Source organism: Salminus brasiliensis, chromosome 3, assembly GCF_030463535.1.
Source record: "Salminus brasiliensis chromosome 3, fSalBra1.hap2, whole genome shotgun sequence".
NCBI lineage: Eukaryota > Metazoa > Chordata > Actinopteri > Characiformes > Bryconidae > Salminus > Salminus brasiliensis.
The window spans coordinates 51,864,091-51,888,661 of NC_132880.1; the positions used below are offsets into that span (position 1 = coordinate 51,864,091).

General features: G+C 43.5%; 2 protein-coding genes across 4 annotated transcripts in view; one reads left to right on the forward strand and one right to left on the reverse strand.

Moving 5' to 3' along the window:
* Window positions 1-4,165: 4,165 nt before the first annotated feature.
* Window positions 4,166-17,463, reverse strand: hgh1 (HGH1 homolog (S. cerevisiae)). 3 transcript variants are annotated; one of them, XM_072676521.1, is made up of 7 exons: window positions 17,410-17,463; window positions 15,629-16,225; window positions 11,780-11,880; window positions 10,749-10,847; window positions 9,895-9,986; window positions 9,074-9,196; window positions 4,166-4,504 (listed from the first exon to the last, which is right to left on the reverse strand). In XM_072676521.1, the coding sequence occupies exons 1-7, from the start codon at window positions 17,454-17,456 to the stop codon at window positions 4,319-4,321; spliced, it is 1,245 nt and encodes a 414-aa protein (XP_072532622.1). In that variant the 5' UTR covers window positions 17,457-17,463; the 3' UTR covers window positions 4,166-4,318. The 3 variants fall into 3 exon arrangements, with proteins under 3 accessions (XP_072532622.1, XP_072532624.1, XP_072532625.1); XM_072676523.1 differs by having other exon boundaries at window positions 17,406-17,435; XM_072676524.1 differs by lacking the exon at window positions 17,410-17,463 and adding an exon at window positions 16,777-16,795.
* A 184-nt stretch (window positions 17,464-17,647) lies between these two features.
* Window positions 17,648-24,571, forward strand: part of exosc7 (exosome component 7) — a 7,011-nt gene continuing 87 nt past the window's right edge. Inside the window, exons 1-8 of the mRNA XM_072676525.1 lie at window positions 17,648-17,740; window positions 18,782-18,883; window positions 19,117-19,211; window positions 20,082-20,247; window positions 21,471-21,541; window positions 22,028-22,151; window positions 22,307-22,462; window positions 24,483-24,571. The exon at window positions 24,483-24,571 is cut by the window's right edge and continues 87 nt beyond it. Coding sequence (XP_072532626.1) covers window positions 17,684-17,740; window positions 18,782-18,883; window positions 19,117-19,211; window positions 20,082-20,247; window positions 21,471-21,541; window positions 22,028-22,151; window positions 22,307-22,462; window positions 24,483-24,571 — 860 coding nt within the window. The 5' untranslated portion in view covers window positions 17,648-17,683. The remainder of the gene's footprint in view (window positions 17,741-18,781; window positions 18,884-19,116; window positions 19,212-20,081; window positions 20,248-21,470; window positions 21,542-22,027; window positions 22,152-22,306; window positions 22,463-24,482) is intronic.

The window sequence follows — 24,571 nt, forward strand, 5'->3', positions numbered from 1 at the left end:
ACTCCAACAGAAGCAGGATCAGCTCTTTAATACCCTTGATTTCAGATTTTCTCTTTGATGTGAATCTGGTAGAGGTTCTTTATACTGCATCAGAATTTAATGATTAATTAATGGACCAATAGAAATGCTCCAACATGACTTCTTTACATTGAAGTTCAGAAGGCTTGTATCTTCTGCTGTATAGTTCACATTTTCATACGAAATGACGAAACAAAATACGCTTGTGACCATATGTTTTTTAAATCAAGGAACTATAAAAAAGACAATTGTCCAGCTTCAGGCAGTTGGGAATTTCAAAGCATTGGACTCCATTCCTCATAGAGATGTCCAGGTTTTGCAAGTGTTAGAAAGCCTGAACTGAACAGATCTGCTGTTTTGGACAAAAGTAAACAAGATAAAAAGTGTTGTTTAATCAAACAGCTAGGTCCTACTAGGTACCTCAAACTGCTAGTTAGCTGTTCATTTCATTTAAAGGTGCCATAAACCGGTCTGCTTTCAGCACAGTATGTGTGTAGCTAGCTGAAAGGATAGTAGCTGAGTTAGCTTTTAGCCTTCGACCTGGCTTGTCTTTCTCAGGTGGCATGGCGTTCTGACATGAGTTTAGCCCAGTTTGGTTCAGCTGAGGGAGTGCAGGTAGTTTTTCTCATTTACACTGGACACTGGCACAATCTGGAGTCTGGAGGTGATGAGCTGCTCTCTAGTATCAACACCACCCTATACCACCGTCACATTTTACAGCCTCTCCAGCTCTGACTACAGCTTCCTCTAGTGGGCGGGGTTTATGTAAATGTTGGGGTGTAATTATAACGAGTCAGGACTGTGATGTAACAGTTTGGGGGTTTTGGAATCGGCCTGTTTTCCAGCTCTGTTCTGGTTCTGCTGGAGGTTCTTCTGAAGGAGGAGCAGCAGAGTTTGAGCTTCACGGTTTCTCACTTCCATCTACTGACCTCTCACTATTCCACCATCTGCAGATACATACAGGCTAATGTTCTAGAGCAGCTTTAAATTAGCTAGCACTCCAAACGACCTTGCTCTGATCTAATAGGTACAGTATATTGATCATCTGGAGTTCCAGACGCTACGTGTCACATCAGCGTAATAGGTCAAGATCCCCTGCCGGATCTGTACTCTGCTGGATCTCCTTTCCTTACTCTTGTTTTTTTTTAATCTAGAGAATTGTGTGGATTGAGTTGATTCCTGTAATTCCCAAACTTGGAATCAGAATCCCAAAACAAGAGGTCATCCAAAAGCACAAGCTGTATTTCATGAGCTTTTCTGATAATACATATCTCACTTTCAACGTTTAGCTGACTTTTAGCCAAATACTGGATAGGCACACACTTTGGGATCGAGGGCCAAGAGCAACAGCCTCATCTATCAACTTCAGGAAGGCGGGCTGCTAATTACTCCTGGCACTCCCCGCAGTGAGAATAGCTCTTTACCGAAAATTCATTTACAAGCAAAACTGAACGTCTTATCACTAGGAACAAAGCGCTCTGCTGTCCAGTGATGGCACAGATCTTCTTCTCAGAGGTCGTCTTGTGTCCTTGAAAGGAACGACCTGCATCAGCTACTCTTCTAAACCGTGTTCCTGAAGCCTGGTGATAATTGGTTTTTCGACAGCTCCAAACCACCCTCCTCTCAGCAGCTGTCAAGAGAATATATTAGCCAGTCACAGCAGCACAGTTTAAAACCTCTCAAGGTAATTTTCTCTTCTCCACTGCTGGAAAGTCTGCCCCTGAGGTTGCACAGTCTTTGTTGAAAGCAGCAGAAGATTAAGTGTGCCTGTCAGTTACACGTCTAAGTGCTCCAGAGTTAGTGCTCACCACCGTACCTAAACAAATTGTCATTTTCACTCAAGCTAATGCCAAAGAAAACATGAAGTTTAGAGCTATGAGATGATGTCGCGTAGCTTTCTAAAACCCGCCTCCCCCGCTTCCTTTGCCCGGCATCACAGAGACCCCGCACGCTCCGGTTAGCGGTGCTGTTATCTCACAAGAGTGCTGTATTTCTATTTTTGCTGAAGCCTGGCCTCGGCCCTTCAGGAAGCACTGCGTTATACATCACGTAGGCCTGCAGGACAGACCAAACATCGTCTGAACGTTTTGCTCATGTAATCAGGTCTAATTACCTCCACATATCTGATTAGGAGTATTTCTTACATTTCACCTGGTGGAAGTCATTTGTCCTCTTGGCATTTTCCACATGGAGGTGATGAATAAAACAATCTGAATGAGGGTTTTCTGAGACTGAACAATAATGTAACCCTCTTTGGTGCTACAGCAGGTTTAAAGGAGCACATTCAAGATGTTCTCCATTACAGAGGAGAACCATTTAAACATTCAAATGGATGTATGAGACGTGTACCTCACTTTGCCCGTAAAACAGCCTTCATTTTTGTGGGACAGATCCCACAGGATGTTGGAAACTTTGGGCCTCGTTCACCAATATCTTTCTAAGAAAGTCCATGAAACCAGTCTGAGATGACTTTTGCATCGTGACATGTTGCATCATCATGCTGGAAGTAACCGTTAGAAGATGGTAAACTGTGGTCATGAAGGTAAAAAAGTATGGCAAGAAAACATTCCCCATCCCATCACACTACCTCCACGAGCCTGGACCGTTCACACAACACAGGTTGGCTCCATGGATGTGTTCTGCTGAAGCCAAATTCTGGCCCTGTCCTCTCTGTACAGCACAGTAGAGTTGATTTACATCACTGAGCCCTGAAGGAAGGTTATTTAGCTTCACGGTGTAGTGGTACACAGCTGAAATGACCATCAATCCCTTTGAACGTGAACTTTTATTATTATTATTATTATCATCTAGGTCTGGGACTCCAGCAGGCAACACTTCTTTATTTAATAAAACATCCAAATATTGAATGGTTCATAAAAGGATGGATCTATAGATGGGTAGATAGACAGATAGATGGTTGGTTGGTTAGGTATATGGCTGGATGATTGGTTGGATGGTTGGTTGTGGGGTGGATGTTTGGTTGATTAGATGAATGATTGATTCATTAGATAGGCCGATAGGTGGTTGGTTGGTTAGATGGATGGCCAGATGACTGGTTGGTTGGACATTTCATTGGTTAGATGGACGGTTGGCGCATTGGTTCATTAGATTGATGGCTGGATGAATGATTGGTTGGAGGAATGGGTGGTTGGTTGTTATATGGGTAAATGGATGAATTATTGCGTGATTGGTTGGTTATATAGGTGGATGATTTGTTGGGTGGACAGACAGACAGACAGACAGATAAACAAGCTGAACCTTTTTTGGGGTTGCTGAGTGCAAAGTCCACACATATGACATCATTTGTTCAGAACATTGGTCGACATTCTTTTCCATTTATTCATTCTGTTTCTGAAAGATGTGGATTTACTGCAGTCGAGACCCAGCATGAAAACGTTGCTTAAAGCGGGAATAGTGCTGCTGCTGCTGCTGGTGACAAAATGAGCACGGGGAGCAGTTACGCATCATCCAATAATAACGGAAAGATACTAAAGCAGAACTCAATATGCAGCCACTTACACAGGAAGTACATGTAATTCTGGAGAATTAGAGAAGTATTTAGTACGAGGAGGCGATAGAATGCAGAAAACATGGATATCTGCTTTCAGCCAAGAAACTCGGGAAGGCTGCTTTCTCCAAAGTCTACCTTGGCTACTCCTAATAAGATCTGTCAAAACTACAAGCTCGCCAGTGACCTCAGAAGGAGGAACCACAATATGGTAAACCACAGGATCTGGCAGTGAAAGTCCTCTGCTCTACAAATCTCACCCCAGCATTAATAGTCCAGGTCTCGTTTAGTTCAGCACTTTAGGAAATTCATGATTTTATTACAGTATTACCCCGTCTCTGACGTTCTGAGGATGATATGTGGTTCTGTTGTTGCAATATGATCTGGATGTACAAAAAATGCTGTTTGTTTATGTTATTCTCGTCACAAATTCACAATTCTAGATGGTAATTATGATCATCAACTTCTGAACACCTGAGTTTTCAAAGAAGCAACAGAGAAATCAGTGCAACCCACAGACACCCCAGTGTGGGGAACTCTGGGCTGGACATCCTGGGAAACAGGGAAAATACATGACCTAGCTGAAAACATCTTTCTTCTTTTTTCTGTTTCAGATCGTCCAACTGAAATAAACAGAAATAAAAAACAAAATTTTTTTTATTAACTCTTGATCTCTCCACTAACCCATCATTAAAACAGAGGATCACTGATGATCTGAGAATGGTTTATTTTAGCGGAAAGCTTTACGGGGAAAAGGAGTCTGTGTGAATTAGTGATGTGTGTGAGAAGTGTTTATCGTTCCAGTCCTTCTGGAGATGTGCTCAGATGCTTCTCTTGTTTGAGAAGCTCTTGTTTCTCCTTCTCGATCTGCTCCTGCTCTTTGGCATCCATGTCCTTTAACTTCTGCTCCACATCCTCAGGGATGTCCACCTCCATTAGGTTTTCCATTCCAGCTTCTGGCTCATCACCGATCAATACCTGCCCACCACACAAACACCAACACAGGCACACAGAAACATCAAACAAACAAACAAACAAACAAACAAACAGCTTCCCAGTTGCCAATGTCATGAATATGTCCATACTGCATATTTTGAGGTTCCTGCTCTCACACCTGATCCAACTAATCCAGATAACGGAACCCTTCCTGAGCTGAAATGAAGGTGTTTACATGTTTAGTTCAAAGATTAACTGTTGTTCTTTTTATCTGGATGTGGATTATCTGATTATCTGGATGTGGTCTGTATTTGACACTAGCCTGTGTGAGTGTCCCAAAACCTTTGTCACATGAGTACGTTGTTAACCAGTTCTTATGAATGAGCGTTTTCCAAAACCTCCAAAACTTGCTCTTAAATTAATGTCTAACCTGACCTACTGCTTCTTGACAAAGTGTTTCTTTAGTTGGAATTTGCCTGCAGTACAGCCACTAATTATCAGGGAAAAGAATATGCTTAAAACTGGAGGAAAAATAATAAATACAAATTGTATTAATATGGATTACAGTTGATATTTGTGGTCCATGTGTACGAGCATTTTAAAACATGAACATATTTCTGCCAGTATGATGATATTCATTTGATCACATTAAACACTTTCTAGGTGCAATAGTGAATAAATACTGCATATTTGACCTTAAGGATGCTCTGTAATCTTAAGTTGGTTTGCAACGCTCCTTTTCTCGCTTCATTGGTTTGTTCTTCACCAAGATTGATTGCTTTTGGGAAACTGACTCCTTAACAGCTCACGATCCTAAAGACTAAGGCTCCTCCCGAACACAGCGACACTAGCAAACACTAGCTGTCCATCACCTTCCTTAGGATTCCTTCCCGAACACACTGAACTGTCTCCAATGTTACGCTGGATTTGAATCCACAGAAGAAGCAGAGATGAGATGACCTGAGATGACCTGAATTTCTTCACTGACTGACGTTTTCTACGTCACATTACCAGAAACACAAGATCATGTCTTTGATGGAGTACACTGAGTAAACAACCACAGTGCAGGCTAGAAAAAGTAAGTGGACATCTGTAATAATGATCTTTCCAGGAGCTAACAGCCAAAATGTGTTTTAAATGGAGACCTCCAGTGGAGCACTACTGTTACTCCTCCTAGAAGTGGGTGCCCTGTTAAGATCACACCAAGATCACACTGGGAAATCCTGAAGTTTTCCCAGGAGGCAACCAGAAGGCTTCATGATGCTATGTTTGGAAAAACAAAACACCAAACCCTCATTCCAACGCTGAAGCATGGCGGAGAGAGGATCATGGTTCAGGGTAGCTTTGCTGGACGCCTTCTGATCATTAAAGGAACAATGAATTCAGAAGTGCATCAAAACCTCTTACAGGAGAATGTGAGGGCAGCAGTCCATGACCTCAAGCTGATGAGATGTTGGGTGATGCAACAAGACAATGACTCAAAACACACAATAAACTTAAAAATAAACTTAAAGATGATTTGTGTTTTGAAATGGCCAAGTCCTGACCTTAACCCCTGCTGAAGTGCTGGGCATGACCTGAAAAGCGTTGTGAACACAAGGCGCCCCACAAATACTGATAAGGAGGACTGGTGCAAAATTCCTCCACAACATTGTGCAAATGTTATTGGTAGCAACAGGAAACGTTTGATGAAGATTGGAGATTGCTGCTAAAGGGGTTAGGAATAGGTTATTAACCCCTTGTGTGTCAGAGGAGTTTACAAGGTTCACTTACTTTTTCTAGCCTGCACTGTGGATGTTTATGCATTGTGCTCAACAGAAGACTAGCTTAGTTAGACAGTAGCTGACTTGGATAACAATTAAACCACATTTTATTAGTAATCAGTGCAGGAATCCAGGAGTCTGATCCTGTATGTATCAGCGTTCTGCACCACCTATGAACACAATAACAAATCTCATACATGAAGAATAAATTCAGATGTGGGCCACTTTTACATGCAGTGTGAATCCAGCCTGGTTGTGATAGTGTATGTGGTGTGTATTTCATGACCCTGCTTGACCTATGCTACAGTATATGGTAGCTAATGAGCTCCCAGACACCACAGTAGTTTTACACTACAGCCGGCAAGTACCAATTAGACAGCATGGGAAAAATAGATTCCATATTCCAGTAATACGATAGCAGTTACAGCCCAGTTATATTTGCAAAATATAGCATTGCTGAAAAACAGGCTATTAATCCTAGATAAATATTAGGCTTATACCGAGACGAGCATATTGGATGTTTTATGACAGTGATTAAAATGGTTGGGTAGAAACCCAAATGACTGAAGCTCTGCCTGTGGACTGCAGTTCAAAAGGGATCTCCCACATGTTATGGAGTAGATCAGGCTTTATTGGGAGACCTCGTGACATCTTTTCCATGGACTTGCTCCCTCACGTTATGACTGCCACCACGCCACAGTGACAGAACCAGGGTTTTTCCACCAAATTAGTGCATCCTGGGTTTTTTCCCTCTCATAAAGTCCCTGTTTGGTGCACTGGAATCCATCTGCCTGCTGCCTGGGGTAGGACCAAGCACAACAACCTGACACAAACTCATGCTAGCCACTCACTTGATGCCACTGAGCTCCTGTAACGGCACTGGGAAGGAGAACCTGTTTAGGCTGTATCTTCATGAGCTCGACTGGGCTGTACTGTTGGACTCAAGGCCAGTTTGGGCTGTCTGTCTCCATCCTATTACTGGAATATGGAACATATTTTTCCCAAGCTGCCTAACTGGTACCGGACTGTTATAGTGGACAACTACTGGGGTGTCTGGGAGTGCTTTAGCTACCGTATACACTGACCAGCCATAACATTAGAACCAGCTGAAGTGAAAAACACTGCTGATCTGGGTCCAGTGTCTCCTGTCTGTCGAGGGGTGGATCTACATATTAGGCAGTGAGTGAAGAACAGTCAGTTCTTGAAGATGATGAAGGTGATGAAGAGGAAAAATGGACAAGCGTAAGAATCTGAGACACTTTGACAAGAACCTAACTGTGATGTTCTAGATAATGACTGTAGGTCCCACCTCACAACTTACAAAACAGGACTGCTAATGTTAGTCTTGGTACCACAGAACACCTTCAGAAGTCTTGCGGAGTCCATACATCGACTGGTCAGAGCTGTTTTGGCGGCACGAGGGGGAACCTACTTAATATTAGACAGGTGGTGTTAAAGTTATGGCTAGGGTTCAATGTGTTTTCAGTGATTTGGAGTATGGCTTGGTTGTTGGTGTCAGACTATTTTAATCAGCTACTTTAATCTCAATCCAGTTCAGAGTCTTGGTTTAACGCACAGTGTTCAGAGCGCCATCTGGTGTCCTTAAGGCGATATTAACAGACATCCCAGCCCAGTCGCCAGCAGCAGTACGGACGTTCAGAAGGTAAATAAAGGAGTTTGGAGAATGTAGCTGTGGAGCTATTTTATAGTGGAACCTGAAAACACACAGTGACTTGACTGCAGTGTTTTAAAGGAGCTGAAAGATCAGCTGATTGGATCAGAATCGGCTGATACTCAGCATTTAGGGACTCGGGACATCTAATTAATCAATCTAATTTAACTTTTAACTTTAATTTAACTTTAGTTCTCTTAAATATGTTGGCAAAAGTTGGCAACCCTAAAGAAACCCATCACATCATTTGTTTGTTTATAACTGCACTTATTTTGTGTTTAGATGGAGAATAAAAGTGTTCCCTCTGAACAGTGGTTAATGACAGTCAATCACAGTGATTAATGATATTAACAGAATATACATGCTAATATATCATCTGTCCAGCAGAGGGCACAGAAATTCAGATTTCGCAACACCTAGCCTGTGATATCTGGACCAGCTTTATCCAAATGTAAGATCAGTTTGATTAAGATCAGAGTTTCTCAGAGTGGAGGAATAAAGAAACCCATCCAGTGATCTTCACTTCTGCAGACAGAATCACCTTGATGATGAGAGAAGTTCTACAGAGAATGGTCAGGCTGGTTGGAGCTGACAGAAAGGCTACAGTAGCTTAGATAACCGCTCTGTACAGCTGTGGAGAGCAGAGAAGCAGCTCAGAATGAACAGCACCTCCAACCTTGAGGAGGATATAGAGCTACAAAAGCAGGAGAACCACGTTGGGTTTAGAACCCAGCTCTGCTAAGCTGCCACTTAGACTCTTGATTAAGGCCTTTAACCCTTTCCGATCCAGGGGAGCCATAGCATGGCTGACCCTGTGCTCAGACCACATCTTTCTAAGCTAGCACAGGAGGGCTGGGATTAGGTTTTGTTGTGTAATGGGTAAAAATATCCACCTGGGGTTTGATTCCCCAACATGACCAAAACATCTACACCAACCAGAGTGTTTAGGTAAGACTCCTAACTCTGCATTCTCCTACCTGTGGAACATGATGCACATCACGAGCATCTCACAAATGCTGAAAATGTAAATGTGAGGTAAGTTATGTAACTTAGTTAGTAACTCCAGTAGGCTATCCAGACCAAGTGTTACAGGACATTGGTGAAAATGCATCTCAGAACAGGTGTGTGTGTGTGTGTGTGTGTGTGTGTGTGTGTTTGTGTGTGTGTGTGACGTACCTGAACAAGTTTTTCACAAGCAGAAATCACTTGCGGCTCCTTCTCCCATTTATGAAACTCCCGCATGATGGGATACACATTCCTCTCCTTCATTATCTGACGTCCAGTTTTGGTGGCTGTAAGCTGTAGAGAGGAAGCACATCAAACAGACCATGACCATGTAGTTTGTGTATTCAGTTTGTGGCCTTAGACATTCCTACAGGTAGATTGAGGGTCCTGGAGTACCCCTGTCCAGCACATTTTATTGCTTTCCTCACTCCAACACACCTACATGTGCTGAGGAAGGGCTCATAAAGCAACCTTCTGCAGCCTTTCCACCTTAAACCAGCAGCTTCAGGATCATGCTCCACTGACTGGAACAGGGAGAAGGGCGTCTCCGTCATTCCCACTCTGGGCCGGAGCGCTGCTGCTGCTGCTGCTGCACTATGGAGGTTTGGTGGTGGAGCTGCAGGAGGAGAACCTCTCTCCAGAACTGCTGTGTAACGCTGCAGAACCCACAGAGTCATATTAGTGTAAAATCCTGTAGTGTTACTCTACCACCTCCGCCCACATGCTGCTCCACCTTCAGATCAAGCTTCTGCAGCTCTCACACTGCCCAGAAATGCATGTGTAAAGCTGTCCATGAGGGGGCAGTCAAAGCCTGATTTGTAAAAGTGAATTACACTGTCCAACTGTAGGGGGAGCCCAGGAGCAAAACATACCAATTATTGCATAATGCTGCTTTAATGAGCAGATTAGTTGGAGCTTGGTGTGTTACAGCTGAGGAAACACCACGGTAAGCAGAGTGTGTGTCATGAACACCAGAGCAGGTCGGTTCTCACCAGCAGTAGTGTCTCAATAAGCATCTTGCGGATGTCTGGATCTTCTTCTCTTGTTTTGTCCTCTGGCAGGTACTGCAGGTCCACCGGCAAACCTTCACACAGAAACACAAACCAGTGATGGGGAACCTTTCCACAGCTACAGTGACATTGAGCGTTAAGGGTTAAGTTCAAGGGAGTTTTGACCGAGTGGAAATCTCAGGACAGCCGCTGTCCTCTTCATCAGGCTGCTAATTATAAACAGCGGTTGAAATGGAACGTGTTCCACAAGGCTATTAAAATCTAGCACAAATAAGACGTTTCGAACGCCGTTCTGAAACCACAGCCTTCCAAAGTAAACCAGAGATGAACACGGTCTAAATTCATAACTTCCAGAGCCGGTGACGCTGCCCACATTTTCCAGTCTGCATCAGCTGACAGCCTAATAATCCTGGTTATTGTACAGAAGTACCATGCCCCAACGCTCAGCCTGCCAGACATTAAATTAACTAACACTGCCCTCTACTGACCACAGTAGACTTCTGCAATGGCAAAAATGTAGAAACCACACTGGCAGTCGCAAAGAAATTCCAGAATGACAAGCAGGAATGACAAGGGGCAGTGCATGACAGTGGCAGCTTGCTGAGCCCCGGGTATCAATCCCACAACCCTGTCATTAACAGCCCGGAGCTCTAACCGCTGAGCCACCACTGTCTCTAATTTTAAATTTTCTATAAGTAAGACCCTTTTAGTAAATAAAATCACTTAATATAAGTTAATTAATATTACAATATTTCTACAACAATCTCAACATGACAAATACTTCAAACATGCAGTCTCCATTCGAGGGTTTAACTTGCTCAGATATGAGGTTTTACCTTCATTCTCCTCTTCAGACAGCTCCTCTGGTCCCGCCAGGGGCAACAGCAGGAAAGGCAGAATGTCCACAGCGTCGCTAAGCAACCACTCATGATGAGCTGTGAGAGGAGGAGCCAGACGCTGTAAGATCTGTCGCAGCGTCAGTGTTCTTACTAGACAGGTGATTCAGCCAGGGCTAGTTCAGCGTCCAGAGTCTGCTTCTTTCAGTTCTGCTTTGGAGCTGCACGGCTCAAGTGACCCAGCCGTCTGCTAATATCACCACTATTACCCATCATTCCTCTCATTACTCTGACTACTGCACCATGATTATTATATTATCATTATGAATATGTTGCACACCTGAGCAGTACAGCAGTATTAATGGTTTGGTAACTTTATTAATTAATTTATAAATAGTTCTGATCAGAGGAGGACGGGTCTGGTCCCCCCATGAGTCTTGGTTCCTCCCAAGGTTTCTTCCTCCAGCTCTGAGGGAGGTTCTCCTGCATGGGGGTCTTTGGCTGCTCACTGGGGGTCCTATGCTGATTTGCTGATTACTGAGTGTGTAAAACTGCTTTGTGACCCCAGCAGTTATCACAAGATTAGCTCTCTAGTGCAGAACTACAGGAGCAAACACTGGACATCAAACATGTCTTGGCTCATCAGTCATGTTCTGGAAATTCATTTAATCTTTCTCCTTCTGTATAGCTGCTGTTCTGGAGATACAAGGAATTTGCAGGACAGAAACAGTGTGCATTTACATTTACATTCATGGCATTTAGCTGATGCTCTTATCCAGAGCGACTTACATGGTTACTCATATAACAAAAGTGGGCCAATGCAGTGTTAGGAGTCTTGCCCAAGGACTCTTATTGGTGTAGCGCAGCACCCACAGTCACCCAGACTGGATTCGAACCCTGGTCTCCAACATGGTGTAATAGGGCACTGGCAGCTAGTGGTTGCGCCACACCAACCACGCTGTTAATCAGGCTGTTCAGTGAAGCAAACCCACCGGCAGATCAGTGTCTGGAGGCAGTAATGAAGGACTTACCGTGGTCGAAGCAGCAGTTCCTGAGGGTACCCACCACTCCCCCACGCCTGGTGACTGAAGCCTCATACTGAGTGAAGGGAAGGAGTCTCTGTATCACACACCTACAAACCATAACACAGCACTGAGGGTGAACATCAGTATCCAGATAATGCTCTAAACACCTCTGAAAGCACAGTAAAGCATCCCAAATCCCCATATATATATTCTTTATATCGAGCTATTCTATTTATATTATTTTATATGATATTTTTCCATTTTCATCTATATTTGTATCCATCCTGGGTTTTTATCTTGATTCAGCTGTGTCACTCTGTTACAACTGTGATGGAGACAAACTTTGATTGGATTCTAAAAACAATACTCAATATTAACATTTATCTTTTCAACTGAAGCTGAAAAAACTCTCACTGCTGAAAAGCTGTAAGCAGCTGCAGGAATCTGCTAGTTGTAGCAATTCCAGATATATATATATACAGTGAGTCCAAGAAGTATTTGATCCCTTGCTGATTTTCTTTGTTTGCCCACTAATAAAGACACTATCCTTCTGCACTTTTAATGGTAGATATATTCTAACATGGAGAGACAGAATATCAAGACAAAAATCCAGAATATAATTTTAAAGAATATATTTTAATTAATTTGTATTTCAATGAGGAAAATAAGTATTTGATCCCTCTTGCCAAACACACTCAATACTTAGTGGCAAAGCCTTTGTTTGCAAGCACAGCGGTGAGACGTTTGTTGTAGTTAACCACAAGTTTAGCACACACACCAGGGGGAATTTTGGCCCACTCTTCTTTGCAGATCCTCTCTAAATCATGAAGGTTGGTGGGCTGTCGCTTGGCAACTCTGACCTTCAGCTCCCTCCATAGATTTTCGATCGGATTGAGGTCTGGCGACTGGCTGGGCCACTCCATGACCTTAATGTGATTTTTCTTGAGCCAATCCTTTGTTGCCTTTGCTGTATGTTTAGGGTCGTTATCATGTTGGAAGACCCAACCACGGCCCATTTTCAGATCCCTGGCAGAGGGGAGGAGGTTGTCCCTCAGGATTGTGCGGTACATGGCTCCATCCATCTTCCCAGTGATGCGGTGAAGTAGCCCTGTACCCTTGGCAGAGAAACACCCCCAAAACATTATGCTTCCACCTCCATGCTTGACGGTGGGCACAGTGTTCTTGGGGTCATAGGCAGCATTTTTCTTCCTCCACACATGGCGGGTGGAGTTGAGGCCAAAAAGTTCAATTTTGGTCTCGTCTGACCACAAAACCTTCTCCCAATAACTTGGTTCATCTTTCAAATGATCATTGGCATACTTGAGGCGCGCCTCCACATGTGCTCTCTTCAGCAGGGGTACCTTTCGGGCACTGCAGGATGTGAATCCATTGTTGCGCAAAGTGTTGCCAATTGTTTCCTTGCAAACTGTGGTCCCAGCTGCCTTCAGGTCATTTGCTAACTCCTGCCGAGTGGTTGCAGGACGATTTCTGACTGTTCTCAGCATCATTGCCACCCCACGAGGCGAAATCTTCTTTGGAGCACCGGGCCGAGGTCTGTTGATTGTCATGTTATACTCTTTAAACTTTCTGATAATTGCACCAATAGTTGTTACTTTCACATCCAACACCTTACTAATCTTTTTGTAGCCCATTCCAGCTTTGTGAAGGTCAACAATTCTGACTCTGAGGTCCTGTGACAGCTCTTTGGTTTTACCCATGTTGGAGACTTGAAATCTGTGTGATCTGTCTGATTCTGTGGACAGGTGTTTTTCACACAAGTGATTAGTGAGAACAGGTGGCTTCAGGTCAGGTAACAAGTTGATTGGGAGTGTCTAACTGGTCTGTAAAAGCCAGAACTGCTAATGAATACTAAGGGATCAAATACTTATTTCACTCCATGAAATACAAATCAATTAATATATATTCCTTAGATTTATTTTCTGGATTTTCTTTTTAATATTCTGTCTCTCCATGTAAGAATACATCTACCATTAAAAGTATAGAATGATCATGTCTTTATTAGTGGGCCAACGAAGAAAATCAGCAAGGGATCAAATACTTCTTGGACTCACTGTATATATATATATATATATACACACACACACATCCAGTGTCTCAGGTTAACACTGGTCATCTCTGCATCTCTTTAGTTCAGTAAACCAGTAGGATCTGGAAACAGTGGCAGAAAGCTGTAACTACACTCTGAACTATAACTGAGAGAACCTGACTCTCCCATCCCACGAACACTTCGGAGTCGAGATGCTGCTGAGAAAATCACTTTAATAAACCAGCAGAAGTTTACTAATACCTGCTTCTGAAGATCTGCCCTCTCACTTCAGTCACTAGTGCAAGCTTTAGACAATAAGCCTGAGACAGGTGAACCTGATAATTGTGCACGTTTGGAGAATGTATTTAAACCTACCCAGAGGTGAAAAGCAGTGCATTAATAAAGAATAAGAAAGAATACTGTACAGGAGGAGCAGGTATCAGATAAAATACAGTACTGAATAAATATGTGAATATATTGGTATTTAAGTAAAGTGTCAGAAGTGTCCAGGAGTGCAGGTGTACAGGATGTACAGTAAATAGTGCAGATAAATAAACCTATGATTAAACATAAGAGACTCTGCCCTCATCCGTCCTCCTGCTTAGTAAACAGTTACACTAATGTAAATATAATCAGTTACTTAATACACAATATCATACTGTATAATACTGAATATAAGAACTGTACAATATTACAAATATAATTCAAATATGTACACAACATACAGTATATTGTATATGCAGTAATTTAGACATTTGAGCCTGCATAAATAGTATACGACAATACGATGTCGAGAGGTCCTCCTCAATTTTACATACTTTAACAAAAATAACAAAAGTAAATAATATACTATAAAAATCTATATATGGGAATTATATATGTAAATTTCCTCAAGATGTGATTTTCACTTATAATTATTTTATTAAAAATGCATGGCATAATTGTAAAGCGTTTTCAGCGCTACTCATCATTTTGGGGGCACAGTATAAATTAATATTTATGATTTTTATGTAATTAAATCTAAATGTGCAGATGTACTGGACTGGCATATTAAAATCACACATGAATCTGCAACTGAATTGGTTATTATTGTATATCTATTTTTATAAGCATTATATACTGATACCACCCAGTATACATACATCCATACATACATACAGGCCCCATAGGGATATATACTAAAAGACACTCCTCTTAATCACTGAATTCAGGTGTGTGATTCAGTCCCGTTCAGCCACAGGTGTCTAAACTCCAGCCTCTAGTCCTGCAGTCTGTCTTTCTTCCACACATCAGTGAAAGAACGGGAGGTTCTGAAGAGCTCACTGAACTCCAGCGTGGTTCTGTATGTAATAGGAGACACCGCTGCACCAACTACAACAAGTCAGCTGGTGAAATCTCCTCCCTCCTAGATCTTCCTCCATCAGCTGTGAGTGGTGTTATTATTGAACAGTGGAAGAGTTTAGGAGGAACAGCTCACAGAGAGCAGCTCAGCCACCGAGTGTCTGTCAGACCACGTAAAGCTACAGAGCGGGGTCAGGGCCGAGTGCTGAGCTCAGAGCAGAGTGCAGAAAAGCCTCCAACTGACTCAGTAACTGCAGCAGAGCTCCAGACCTGCTGCTGCTGCTGGTAGAGCTGCAGAGAGGGAGCGGCTCCAGATTATTAATGACTATAGGGTTAAGAGTGGGATTTTATTAAAGCTCGTGTATATATGTAATGTGTAGGTGTCCCAATACCTTTGTCAATACAGTGTATGTATACTGGATGTACTAAGTAGTACCGGTTATTGAGTACTTAAGTGTCTGACTGACCTCTCCTTATCCAGGATGAACTGCCTGGCCTCGGGCAGCTGTGTGAGGTTGGAAAGCAAAGGCCCGAGGTAGTGAAGAGAAGCTGTCTTATTGAAACCCTCAGTGCAGAGGATCTCAACGATTTTGGCCAGGCTGATCTCCTGCTCCTGCAGCGTCCGGAACACCTCCTTACACGTGGCTTCATGTCTGGACAGGTTGGTGAGGACTGTACACACACGGTCAGCAAACATGTACTCTGGCTCCAGGAGGTTGTGGAACAGGGTGGGGAGGATGGTGGTCTCTTTTACTAGGGGCTTGTGCAGGGTTTCATCTGCAGACAGGTTGATCAGCGCATGGTAACAGTCCTTGACGATGGCGATGGAAGGGTCTGCCGTCAGAGTGAGCAGAGCCTTGAGGAAGTCGGGTTTGGTCCTGAGGTAATGGCAGCCATCTCTGTTGCCCGTCAGGCCGAGGATGTACTCTGTTGCCTGGCCCTTAACATCTGCCCTGGTTTCTGGCCGGAGGAAGGACAGCAGCTCTTTAGCTTCACTGTCGCTCAGCATCTTGGAGAGCAGTCGGGTTAGACTCCAAAGGCCTGGAGAAGGTCTAATGATCAACCTGGAAGACATAACAACAACAGCCACTGTTCAGTCTAGGAGTGTAAGGATGTGAATCAGTTACTGTGTCGGTGATTCAAGATCATTTCACAGCTTTTTACTAATTAATTACAATTCTATAAACTAACAAGTGTAAACAGGACAAGCACTACATGTCCAAGTAGTAGTTTAGGCTGCACCCATTGCTGACACAGATGTGCAAATGCACACACACAGCTTGTCTAGTCCCTGTAGAGAAGAAGTACTGCCAATAGAATAGACCCTATTGGCTCCATGCTGCCTAATAATGCCAGACGTGGACTAGAGGGGTGTAAAGCCCCCCAGCATTGAGGAGCTGAGGAATGATGGTGGTGGAGCTCCATCCAGTACTTTTGGGATGGGATGGGGAGTTGGGGATGAGGCGGGATGATGAGGGTCCTCACAGCAACGCTTCTCCAAAATCTAGTAGACTTCTTCTCTGGACAGTAGAGACTTTTAAAACTTTTAATAGACTTTATTTCAGAAGAAACCCAGGTGACCCAATACTATGACAGGTGAACCCTTCAGACTGACCTGCATTTCTGCACTACGTCACTTCTCAAATAAACATGACAGACGTTTATTCTGTATTACTGAGTCTTTAGTTTAACGAGTGTAAGGAGAACTAAATCACTGCTCTTTTTCTTTTTAAAGGTTAAAATTCACTTATTTACTTGTTTATTGTGTTTCCTGTCCCTGCACCGTGTCCCTGCACCGTGTCCCTGTGTGCTGTCTGGTGTCCCTGCAGTCTGTCCCTTATCTAGTTTCACTGCACTGGTAAAACTATAAGATCCCTCAGGACTTTTAGAGGCTCTTCAGTTTAAACTTTGAGGAGCTCTGTGAAGATCTGTAGACACCAAGGAACCCTGTCCTGTATTACAGGGTGATAATAATAATAATAATAATAATAAGAGCTGAGCTGATCAGAATAAGAAAACGTTCAGACAGGACTACAGACGTTTCTCTCTATCACCATATTCCGTTCTGAACGTTTATTCAACGTCTTTACTGAATTTAGATCCCTAAAACAGCCCCAAAACATATGAATATTCATATAGATCATCAGAAATAGACCTCATTAATATCCATCCTGTTCCTGTATGGAGCTGTAGTTATCATAATTACTCGATTTCATCTCCAAAATGCTCAAATAAGCTGCTTACCCACCAGACAACGTGCTCAGCCTGCTCCCTCTCCACCCCGCACACGCACATGCCCCGTGGATGTGTACGGGCTACGTCATCAGCCCCTCGCACTGACGGACATTCCTCCGAGCCAATCACATCACAGAGACACCACTGTGTTTGCCGAACTCGCACGTGATTGGTGCAGAAATGCGAGGACTCCGCCCTCTTTGGATTTGCTCGGCGCTTTTTGATGATGAGGGCGCGTGCGTCACGTCCGAGCGTGGTGTGTGAGTGTGTGTGAGTGTGTGTGTAGCATGGCGACTGTACAGGTTAGCGAGGCTGAGAAGGTGTATATTATGCACGGAGTGAGGGTGAGTGCACACACACACACACACACACACACACACACACACACACACACACACATATATATATTGCGCACGTGCATTAGGTCTGCTCGTGCTCACTTCAGATCAAAGACTTCGTACCTGCTGCAGTAGTGTGCGAGCAGCTAGCAGTAGCCTAGGTGTTGTCACGTGTTTCCTGTTTACTATCAGTTTCCCTGGGATGTAAAATATATATGTGTTATATACCTGTTACACCTGTCCCTCTGTCCCTCTTGTGTCCCAGGTGTTCAGGCTTGGTTATTGCTTGGGAACAGCTGGTATAGAGCCTACATGCGGTATTAGATTTACATCTAATCTCTAGACCAGTGGTGCTGGAAGTTATGGGGACTTTTCAGTGTCCCACCATCAGAAAGGCAGCTGGGCTCTGAGAGTCCTGATATGTCTATCTTTGCTGTTATGAGGGAGATCTGCATTTCGGTTCGTTTAGGACACGTTCTGAAGATTTCAGTGCTACTCTGTGTGGATTTACAGTCCTGGCTTCATGATGCAGCTGATTACAGAAGTGTATAATGCAGCTCTGTCCCAGCTCTGTCCCAGCTCTGTCCCAGCTCACCATATACTGGAATAGAGCCAAAATATGGTCTTTTGGAAGTCTCTGAGCTCTGGATTGGGATACTACAGACTACAATTACAACTAAGGCCAGTGGTCCAAACACCAGCACATAATAGGACCCAACATATTTGTGAACATTAACATTGAAGGTATTTATCAGACGTTCTTCTCCAGAGCGACTTCCAGAAGAGCTTCGGTGTTCACTGATTAAATACCCTTATCTAGTTCATACAGACTAGAACCCAACAGATCCTCTAATCTTAGACTCTACTAAACACAGAAGTCAGTCTGGAGACCCAGTCCTCCACACACTCCACACTCTGCACACTGAGTCCTCTCAGAAGAGGAGGGTCTTCAGTCTGGGTTTGAGGACAGCGAGCGTTGGACTCTGCTGGAGGTCACTGCATTATTACCTGACCTTGGTGTTGCGTTGTGTGGATGTTTTGTGACAGGATGACTTGAGAGTAGACGGGCGTGGATGTGAGGACTACAGGCACATGGAGATTGAGACTGACATGGTGTCAAACACAGACGGCTCTGCCAAAGTCAGCCTGGTAAAACTCTCTCTTTTGGAAGAACAGAAATAATCTGATATACCTGTAGCTGATGATCACATACAGTCAGTGTCCTTTTTATTAGGTACAGATCTGCCATACCTTTTGCAGTTAGTTGTGTAGTAAGTGTGATGGTTATGTAAGTGTCCTTGATGCAGGGTGCGGGATACAGGAGCTGGTAAAGTAGCTACTGAGTGTGTATCTGTTGCCCTCATCAGTGATCTGTCTAACAGGGACACACAGACATCCTTGTGGGAATAAAGGCTGAGATTGGGAAGCCGAAGCCTATGGTGCCGAATGAGGGTTATCTGGAGTTCTTTGTGGACTGGTGAGTGTCACAGTCACTCTGAGTTCAATTATAAGCATGTTGTTACTGAACATCGTGAATTCTCTAATAAATATACTACACTGTAAGCTGAAACGGCAATATTCACTAACTACTATACATGGGTATTATTTTTCCTATTATTATTATTATTATTATTATTATTGTTGTTTTAATACTGCTACTAATAATAATAATATGATTAATGGTGATAATTATTGTGATCATTATTATTATTATTGCTAATATTAGTAGTATTAGTAGCAAATATAAAACATACACAGGGGTTATTACTATATTTGTTGTTGTTTTCTTTCTTCAGTGCTTTACACTTTCAGTACTATCTATATACATACACTTGAAATCAACTCCATCAGCAGCAGCAGCAGCAGCAGCAGCTCACCTGATTTACCATCATTAAGCCCTGATTTACCACCAAACCAGGTGTTGATCTGAGGAGAACTCTAAATAATACTAGACTCCATGAGAGAGGAGAACTCTGGAGATGTTCTAATGATGAACACAGTGATGGAGAACCTCCACCACTTTCTGTAGGAGTGTTATTATTAGTGTTTATTCAGATATCGGTGATTTACTGAGCAGATAAACACTTACTGACCAGATCAGCAAATCTGCCTCCATTGTTGCTGTTTTCCACTTTTCCCCATAACGTGAATATGAATGATGATGAATGGACCAATAGAAATGCTCTGAATAGAACATGACTCTGAATAAAATCTTTCACACTGACGTCCACTGTAAGATGAGACGGTTTTGGAGATACATAGAGTTTATAAGAGGGTGTTAGAGTGAGGATCTGCTTGAGTCTAGGGGGGATTTCTCATGTCTTTCTGAACCCTGTTTCTCTTTTAGCTCAGCAAACGCCACGCCGGAGTTTGAAGGGCGCGGTGGTGAGGAGCTGGGTGTGGAGCTGAGTAACACTCTGTACAAAGTCTTCAATAACAGACACAGCTTAGACCTGCGGACCCTCTGCATCTGCCCCGGAGAGCACTGCTGGGTCCTGTATGTGGACGTGCTGGTGAGAAACTATAACTGATATGGCTACAGTTATGTTTTGTCTAATTTATCAAACAATCACAGGAGAGAACATTGTGCAGGATATTTCAATAAATATGTAGTCTAAAGACCAGGTCCAAGAGGTCAGAAAGTCACTAATTAAAAAAAAAAGATAAAAGGTAAAGTGATATACAGTATTAAATAGTGCTATATATTAATATTCAATTGATAGAGTGCGTGTAATCCATTACTGGAAGCACGCTGTACGGACAGCATCATATCACTGTATAACACTAGTGCCTGTGTATCGTCAAAATGCATCTCCATTTTTGCTGATCCTCACTTTTCTCCATAATGTGAATCTGGCAGTTGTTCATTATACTTTATCAGTATTTCTTGATAGGTCTTCTTTCTTTCATAGAAATATTTGAATGGACCAGTAGAAATACTAGTCCATTCAAATCCTGTAAAGCTGCTGTTCTGGAGATACTTGAGTGTTTATAAAGGATAAAGGATAAAGGTGCACGTATTCGTCACTGTACAGTGTGGACTGTACAGCGAAATGTGTCCTCCGCATTTAACCCATCTGGTAGTGAACACACACTCACACCCACACACGTGTTAGGGGCAGTGAGTACACACACACACCCAGAGCGGTGGGCAGCCAACTCCAGCGCCCGGGGAGCAGAGAGGGTAAAGGGCCTTGCTCAAGGGCCCAACAGTGGCAGCTTGCCGAGCCCGGGAATCGAACCCACAACCCTGTTATCGATATCCCGGCGCTCTAACCGCTGAGCCACCACTGCCCCGTATACTATGAACACGTATACTAGGATGAAATGTGAAACAATACACAAATCAATAACATTTAATTGAAATAAGGGATTTTAAACTAAATTGATGGACATTTATTCAGTGTATAACACTGGCAGAGGTCTGGGTTCTGCACATTTCTAATAGATCTAGAGTACTAAAAACTACTGCTATCATTACTGCTTGTACTTCTGTCTGCTCTGTGGTTTATTGCACTATAATAATAATAATTATTATTATAATAATTGCCTCTCATATCTGAACTGTAAAATTTAGAAACTTGCTAAGATACTTTGGCATTGAGAGGTTCAGTGGCCGGAAAAATGGGCGGTCGCTGCATTGGATTTTCATTTATTTATTTGAAACTGGAATCGTGTCTCTGGCATTGTGACACGTCCAGCCCTAATGTCATCATGGTGTCTGTCTGTGTTCCAGCTCCTACAGTGTGATGGAAACCTGTTTGATGCGATGTCCATCGCCATAAAAGCAGCTCTCTTTAACACACGGTAAGCTTCACTCTCCCTGTGATAAACACAGGCTACAGCAGTGGCCTCCTGGAGTTACCGAACCTTCCTGCAGAGTTTCATCTCCAACCCGAATCTAAGCCCCCCCCACTCAGCCAACCCAGCACCCCTGAGGGCAGTTAATAGTTGGATCTGGTGGGTCGGATTAGGGTTGGATCCAAAGTCTGCGGAAAGGTGTCTCTCTGGAAGCAGGTTTAGAGAGCACGTCTCCACCAAACAGCGCAAAACCAGACTCTGATATTTATGACCCGTCTTCAGAGCAGTTTCCACAACCTTCTGTCAGCAGCAGCTCTAACAGTCCAGAGACACCAGGTGGAGCAGCCAGTGACCCATTTATTGAGAGATGGAGTCACTGACTGTTTATGCCCACCAAATCGCCACTGACCGCATGTCCTCTTTTTTTTTTTTTTTTTGGATAATCATGCAAACACATACCCAGTGCAGTGGTGTCTCTTGATGTTTATACAGGATTCCTAAAGTGCACATATCAGAGGATGAGGAGGGAGGGAAGGAGATAGAGCTGTCTGATGACCCTTATGACTGCATGCGTCTTGACGTGGTCAACGTTCCCTGCATTGTAACCCTGTCCAAGGTTGGCACCCACAACACATACGCTTTACCCTCCTTTACTATGGCCGAACTCTTCAGATTAGCTTCAAATGCTGTGTGTGTGTGTGTGTGTGTGTGTGTGTGTGTGTGTGTGTGTGTGTGTGTGTGTGTGTGTGTGTGTGTGTGTGTGCACCACAGATTGGCCACAGGCACGTAGTGGACGCCACTCTGCAGGAGAAGGCCTGCTCTGTGGCCAGTCTGCTGATCTCAGTCACTCATAAAGGAATGGTGACCTGTGTTCGGAAGTTGGGAGGGGGCAGCCTGGACCCGGACAGCATCTTCGAGATGACGGAGGTCAGCAAACACCAAAACTCGCTTTCCTGTGTATGAGTGTATGGCTTACTCACTGTAGGTGTTCAAGATGACCAGAGAGCACAAGCTTAGCAGAGGGCAGAAGCAGCTTTGTGGACAGTGCTATGAGTGTTATGAGGGGATGTCCAATAAAATAGTGAGAATTCCTCTATTTATAGGGTGGCTAGAATGCTGTCTCTCTCGTTGGTCCTCCGGTATCAGTGCAGGCAGATGCTAAACTGAATGCTGTATTATAATTCTTGCTACGTGTACAATCCATACAAACAACCATATTAACAAACTGCTGCTTTGGAGCTGAAGTGAAGTATTTCTTTATATTCCACAACATTAAGCTGATATGATGTATATATCGCCTGTGAGGGACGATGCACCTAGGTTTTTCACTCACCTTTACACCTGTGTAATGTGATGTGACAATAAACCTGATTTGATTTGATTGAACTAGTTAAGAAGCTATGTCCAAATTTAAAGCCCATCGTTCTGCCCATTAGAAACAAGCTGCAAAATCACAAAACAGCTCCCAAAATTGTCAATCCCACATTTTTCAAATGTGCTACAAATTCACAAGCATCCAACAACATCAGAAACACTTTAACCCCTTAACCCTACAGCAGCCTGGGTCCCGCCAGCAGGCCAAAAGTCTTATTACAAGCTTCTGTTACCAAGTAAAAGCCCCACCAGTTTCTACAGACGTCCCTGTAGTTACTCAGTAACAGAGTGTAATAAACCTCGGAGTGTTAATCAGGGTTAATCAGAATGAGAGAGCTGCTCTCTGTTTAAGAACCATAAGGCACAGTCAGAGACGAGGTGCAGCTTCAGAAACGCTCAGAAATCCAGCCAGCAGTGTTGTTTCCAGAGGAGACTGAAAGGGACTGGAACCCTGACGCCCTGCTATGCAACGCCTGAACGGTGGAGGACCTCAGTCCTGCTGTATACGGTGTTCTGTGTAGAAGGATTAATGGTGTGAGTAGAGAAGGAGGAAAGCAGCGGACTGTTTCAGACACAGCTGCTTCAGTCTGCTGAAGTCTACTGGTGACTTCACCCTCACTTGCAGTTACTGTAGAACTTCCCTGCATGCTGGTTCTTCCGACCTGAGCACACCTCATCATTCATTTGTTGTACTGTGCTTGTGCATATAGATTAAAGTATGTAAAAGAAATGTTCTCTATTGGATTGTCTTTGCTCCATTTACTGTAACATCACAGCTACACTGATCAGCCATAACATTAGTTACAGTGCAGAGAAACACTGATCATCTTCATCTCCAGTACTGGCTCCTGTACTGAGCAGATCTATTAGGCAGTGAGTGAAGAACAGTCAGTTCTTGAAGATGATGAAGGTGATGAAGCAGGAAAAATGGACAAGCGTAAGAATCTGAGACACTTTGACAAGAACCAAACTGTGATGTTCTAGATAATGACTGGGTCAGAACATCTCCAGAACATCAGCAAGCAGGTCTTGTGGGGTGTTTTCTCCCGGTATGCAGTGGTCAGTACCCACCAAAAGAGTTCCAAGGAAGGACGACCGGGGAACCAGTTTATTGATGCTGATGAAGGTCTCGCCTCACAACCCACTGGACTGGTAAAGGATCTGCTGCTAACTGCTTCCAGAAACCACAGCAGCACACTTTCAGAGGTCTTGTGGAGTCCATGCCTCGAATATTCAGAGTGGACCTGCTCAGTATTAATGTTAATGTTTTGGCTGGTCATTGAAGGTGTTTTTAACGACATTTGTAGCTTGTAGAAACCACTTTTCCCTCGTGCTGCGTGTGGGTTGCGTCCAGTGTGAAACATGGCATCCCATGGGCGTCACTCCTGGAGTACAGTGGGCTTTAGGCTAAGTCAACTTAGACTTCCCTAATTATGTGCCGAGCATAGAGGACTGATCCTGGTTCCTGATGCTGTTCTGCAGATGAGTCGTCAGTGCTGTTCCTTCTTTAAATAGAGACTGATGGATGAAGCTTTCTCTGTTTTCACGTGTGTGTGTGTGTTTGTGTTTTCAGACGGGGAAGCGAGTGGGGAAGGCTCTTCACGCTCCTCTCATGGAGCTGCTGCAGAAAGATGAGAGTCTTGGCAAGAAAAGACAGAAAGT